The sequence below is a fragment of the Centruroides sculpturatus genome, unplaced genomic scaffold (assembly GCF_000671375.1).
Source record: "Centruroides sculpturatus isolate CEXI.00-Female unplaced genomic scaffold, Cexi_2.0 scaffold466, whole genome shotgun sequence".
Classification (NCBI taxonomy): domain Eukaryota; kingdom Metazoa; phylum Arthropoda; class Arachnida; order Scorpiones; family Buthidae; genus Centruroides; species Centruroides sculpturatus.
The window spans coordinates 143,910-149,487 of record NW_019384737.1 but is presented as its reverse complement, the minus strand read 5'-3'; the positions used below and the strand labels follow the sequence as shown (position 1 = coordinate 149,487).

General features: G+C 33.7%; 1 protein-coding gene across 2 annotated transcripts; it reads right to left on the bottom strand.

Moving 5' to 3' along the window:
* LOC111628287 (probable serine/threonine-protein kinase clkA) lies at positions 1–4,809 on the bottom strand. 2 transcript variants are annotated; one of them, XM_023372040.1, is made up of 6 exons: positions 4,747–4,809; positions 3,923–3,988; positions 3,738–3,816; positions 2,985–3,087; positions 2,051–2,894; positions 1–900 (listed from the first exon to the last, which is right to left on the bottom strand). In XM_023372040.1, exons 2-6 carry the CDS (start codon positions 3,961–3,963, stop codon positions 393–395), a joined length of 1,575 nt encoding a protein of 524 aa, XP_023227808.1. In that variant the 5' UTR covers positions 3,964–3,988; positions 4,747–4,809; the 3' UTR covers positions 1–392. The 2 variants fall into 2 exon arrangements, with proteins under 2 accessions (XP_023227808.1, XP_023227809.1); XM_023372041.1 differs by lacking the exon at positions 4,747–4,809 and having other exon boundaries at positions 3,923–4,083.
* Between the last annotated feature and the right edge of the window lie 769 nt (positions 4,810–5,578).

The following is a 5,578-nucleotide window of genomic DNA, read 5'->3' as shown; positions in this document are numbered from 1 at the left end:
AATTTTATTCGAATAAAACGGGTTCGTTTACATTAGAAAATGTATTTAAAATAAATTAAGATAGTCGATTTTGTAAATTTCGAGCGTGTGGCACCTTTCACAAAATACCGTCCCCGTGTATCCGTGACCGGCACCGAATACCCATCGATCTCTCGAGTAATTATTTGATGAAGTATTTTTCCATGTAAAATATATCACCAAATGACAAATGGCGTATCGATTAGAGTGCGTCTGATCTGAAACGTGCACAAAATAATGCACGAGCAGAGCACATTTTACGCGTACCCGTTGACCATCGAAGTAAATTTGCCCCCCATTTCACGGTCGCAAATGAGAATTCCCCCCACCCGAAACTAATAAATAATGAAATTTTGGATCCGTACGGTCCGAATTTAATTTCTAACATTGCGGTCGATGTGAATACCGAACGGTATCCCCAGAGCCGAAGAAGAATTCAGACGAGGAATATAACCGCGATATCCGGATATCGGGGGATACAATGACGTATTAAAATATCTTGTGCCGCGATTTGCGTTGTCTTCCTTTCTACCAAAGTTTTTCTCGTTGAAATTCTGTTTCCGATTTCTATTATTTTGCCAGTAATGATTACGATTTGAATTTTCGTAAACTTCTCTACCCCTTTCTGTAGGACCGTGGTAATACCTATGATCGTATCCGTTGGCTTCTGTCGGTGGCAATTCTTCTCCAATGTTCCCAACGTCCGACGAGGATTTTAGCATGGTTTCACGTTCCACGTTTGCCCAATTCGTTTCTGGGTTTTCAAAGTGTAAACTCTCTTCGTTAACCGATCCATTGTTTTCATTTTCTTTTACAGAAGGGGAAAACTCCACGTTGTGTTTTGATTTGTTGTCCACTCTACGATGGTTCGCTTCTCCATTTCTGAAATGATTTTTTGAACAATTATTAAAATTGAATTTCTTTATAAAAAAAATCACGCTTCAGATTTTACATTGATTTACTATGAAAACAATTGGATAAAGAATAGGGAAAGGCACGTGCACGAAACAATTACTTGAATAAAACAAAAACGTAGTGTGTGTGTGTTTTGGAAAAAAACATGACGTTTCGTCGCGTCACGGCAGCGAAGTTCGTTATTTCTCGAACCTAACATTCTACACATGGACATGCGAGACAACTCGATCTCCGGGTTTACGAGTGTGCTACGTGGGGGCATTCGTCGAGGATGGATGTATCGGCGAGTCACAAGATTTGGAGAGCTTAAAGGCATTTAAAAGCGTAAAAGTCGGAATTTATACCGTATTTTGCGTGTTTATTTAATTATTTATTTTAACCGATCATTTAACCTTTTCCGATTGCACGTAGTAAAATACGAGACGTTACTTCCGATTAGTATTGTGCCATTTCCTCCGTTACTAGGACGTGACGCAAAGAACTTTTTAACATTATTACTTACATGTAGTGAAGTTAAGACCTCTATAAAAATTATCTCTCGTACCAGATATGAGTAATTATTTAACTTGTATTTAGTGCAAAGAAGGGTGTCGGTAACTTCACTGCCGAAAATTGCGATTACAATTTCTAGATATGTAGTTTAAACTTTGTAATATCTCGAGATAGACTAACAAATTGGCCATTTTATAGAAAATTTCGGTGGTAAAAACGGGGGTCGTAAAGCGAATGTAAATTAGGCAGTATCTATCTAGTATTAGATCGATTTGACGTCATTCTAATACTTTTATAATGAGAAATGTCGTTAAATCAAGGTAATGACAAAACGATTAAGATATACTACGCTAGTGTCATCTTTTGTATTAATAATAACGGAATTGTATTGTTCCATTTGTGGAAAAACAACAATACGACTGGACTCGAGTTAATTGAATCGCGATGCAAAGGTCATTCTAAAAGGAACGTTTTAAGGTATAAACTACATTATTAGCGTGTCCCACAATAGGGAGTCTACTTCCATTATTTCCTCTATAAAAGGTATTTAGATTTTATTGTAATTTTAAACGGTATTTGAAAAATATCAAAATTTAGGTTGTGTAATAAAGAATTAGTTACTTACGACGGGGCTGTTTCTGTAAAATTTCTTTCAAAATTATATCTGCTGTTATTTGATGAATTATTGTTATAATAATTCTGAGACGGGCTCAGTTTAGATTCGTCGTTTCCGTATTTATTACATTTCTGTTCTGTTTTTTCTTCGTTATTCTCAACAAACGCATTCTTATACGATCGACAACAGCTGCATCTTCGATTTTCGACACCGTTACAAGGCGAATCTTTATACGGATAATAATTTTCGCCATTTTTTATCGAATTAGCCCGCATTTTATGTTCGTATACTTTCTGGTATTGTTTTTCTCTAGTGTAATTTCTAGAATACGCTGTTTCTGTCTTAACTTCGGGCGAAACGTTATTTTTACTGTAATATTCGTAATTTCTTTCCATCGAGCGAGGTTCGTGTATCCCATTATCCGTTGTTTCTCTTCGTAGTTTCTCTTTATCCTCAAACGTTTTATTGTCATTTAAATTGTTATCAATTTTTGAGGAATTTAAAAGTTCCGTCCTCGATTCTCTGTTGTAATTGTTTGATAATCTCGAAGAATTGTTTTGGCCATAGGCCGAATCTCCGTTCTTTTGCAAAGATCGATGTTGGAATTCGGGGGATTTCTCTTTCGTTAAAGGAGTTCCAGTCGTTCTACTTAAATGGGGATGTTCCGGCCGAATTATTTGATTTGTAGGTCTTCGTTTATCCAGACTTTTGGAATTATTCATTTCGGACATTTCTGAGAAATTTCTTCGTTTTTCATCGGTTACTTTTTTTGCAGTAGCTAAAATATTGAAACACTCGTCTACTTGTTGGGTAAATGTTTTACCAAATACGTAACTTTTCCCCGGAAGATGTCCTAAAAAATAAGAAACAATGTCTTATTTTTAATTTTAATTCGCCAAGATACTATATATAATATGTAAAATCTAATCTTTCGTATTCTTACCGGTATAACCAGGTATAACTCTAACGGGAGGTAACAAAACTTGCCACGTGTTTTTCGTATTGTATTCGTCCGATGTAATTTCTCTCGTTTCGTTTCTTTTTTCCTTAGATACGTACAAAATACGACAATCAGAATACGTAATGGTTTTAGCGTATAAATTACTCTTAACTTTATTATTGTTTTGTCACTAAATTTCTCGAACTTATTGTTTATCTAAATAGAGAAATAAATACGAAACCGAACAGGAATTGCACAAGCGACGGTCGAAAAGCGTACAGTTTAGCGAAGCGAAGAGGCAATGCCAGGCCCACGGTGTCCTAAAGTCTCCGAGGCCCTAATTTTTGGCAACGTAATTTTATTTTCCCTCGTCCGATATTCGAAGAACGTTGAAAATAAACTATATATAACTAGTTTGCGAATCATTAGCGTATATTATTCGAGTACAGTGCCTAGTGTACGGCAAGAATACCGAAAAAATCGCATTTAAATTCACTATTTATTGGTTTCGTGTACGGTAGCTTATAATAAAGTCGGCCTTGATTTTATAATTCATTTCAATAATCAAATACAATAAAATAGTTTGCTACCAGTTGACCTTTAATCGGACGAAACGACACACAAAAATCGGATTTATACGATAAATTTAAAAAAAAAAATCTGTCACGCCATTGTTTATAAAAGAAAATAAGGCAGAATAAAACGTAAAATAAAAGTAAAGAAGCTAAAGTATCGAGTAGTAATAACGAAACTTACTTTGGCATCTTTGAAGACTGGCACCTTCCCATAGGACTTTCCATAAATATCCTTCTTACCGGGAACAAAACCCGCATAACTATTAATATATTAAAAGAGGCGAGTAATGAAGACCTCGTAGGCATTTTTTTTTTTAAATAAAACGATCGATTTTGTAAAGCATTAAAATAAAAGAAAAAACATACCCGGGTATTCTATAAGCGGACCATTGGCCTTCGGTATCCATGTAAGTTCTCTCGTTACTTTATAATCTGTTTTTTAATTTAAAAATTACGATTCGTATCCATGGTAATTAAATATTTACTTCAATTCTTAATCGGAATATATAACTTTAGCGACATTTTCAAAACGGTACCTCTCGATTACGCTGCTATAGCAACAACTATAAACATATGTATTATTTTCTTTTTTGTCACCAATTTCATGCTGAATTTTAGATCACAGATGTATTCGTTTAGCCTATATTTACGCCATTCTCCTCTCTTATCATCCACGTTTTCTTTGTTTTTAATTTTAAATAAAAAACACACTCTTTGGGTAAGAATTTATAAATATTTTGTATCTTATCGGGAATATTTCTATATAACTTTTTTTTAAAATTGTTTTATATAGAATATTACTTTTTAAAGAAATGCCAACAGAACACTTAAATGTCTCTTCGATATTCTAATTACATTTGATTGAATTTTACGGACTAATATAATAAAACCTTACATTATACGTACAGTCGACCCCTCTATAACACTTGATTTTTCCGTTTTATATGAATTCCATGTTGTACGAGTCACTTAGATTTTACAAATACGTGTGCCGGGCTGTGAATGGCTCACGTATTTGTAAAATCTAAGTGACTCGTACAACACGGAATTCATATAAAACGGAAAAATCAACAGTGTTATAGGAGGGTCGACTTGTAATTAAGCGTGTTAAATTTTAATACAACTGTTAAATTAAATCGTATCTTTAGGGTATTTTAAGTTAGTTAAACAATAAAATCGGATTAACTTACCGTTTAAATGTAATTTAGCTACTTAATAACGTCGATATTAATTAAATTTTTATTAATCTTAAACCCTCCTTTATTTACTTATCGATTATTCAAATGTTTTTCTTATTTATATTTCCAACGGATTTATAAATTGAATTTTCGAACGCACTAGAACAATAAATTTATAATTAGAACATTTGGAATTTACAGACAAGAGATCGAGTTATAAGTTCGTATTATAATAATTTAAATTTATAAAAATAGAGTTCTTTGTAACGATTAAATACGGTTAAGGCTATTATATTTAACCGCTAAACACTCCAAAATTTAATTATAAAGAGGTAAAACAGTTTGATCGAGGCTCTTACCAGTTGCAACGAGGCTGTTGTCGAGTGCTTCTGAGCCATAACGAGTGAATTACGCTCGAACAAATAGTAGAGGCTGTCAGTCGGTGATCCGATCATTAAAACTATTCGTTCGAAACCGTTAATTACGTTTGAAATAGTCTCCCGGTTCCGAAACTAAATTAATTTTCACTCGCCCCACAAGGCTTTTCTTTTCCTCCTCCCTCTAAAATCACGCGCTAACTTTTTTTCCTCGCAAATGTTTTCATTTTGCGCGCAAATTATAAAATAACACAAATTAGAATAAATTAATGCTTATTTATCATTTTTATTTTTATAAATTACAGTTTATTTACTCGATAAATAAGAGAAAATGCCGAATATTTTTAAGAAATAAAAGGTTAATAGCGATAGTTGGTCATCTCCGTCCGATACGAATCAATAAAATGCGCTTGACCTCCGGTTCATTCACATCCCACGAACGACTAAAAAAGAAACAGAAAAAAAGA

What these genes read in the sequence shown, in the direction of transcription:
- LOC111628287 (XM_023372040.1), bottom strand. Translation starts at nt 3,963, where the DNA reads ATGGATACCGAAGGCCAATGGTCCGCTTATAGAATACCCGG. An exon ending in CAGTCTTCAAAGATGCCAAA is followed by an intron (nt 3,088 to 3,737) that starts GTAAGTTTCGTT and finishes TACGTATCTAAG; the next exon opens with GAAAAAAGAAACGAAACGAG. An exon ending in AGTTATACCTGGTTATACCG is followed by an intron (nt 2,895 to 2,984) that starts GTAAGAATACGA and finishes CTTATTTTTTAG; the next exon opens with GACATCTTCCGGGGAAAAGT.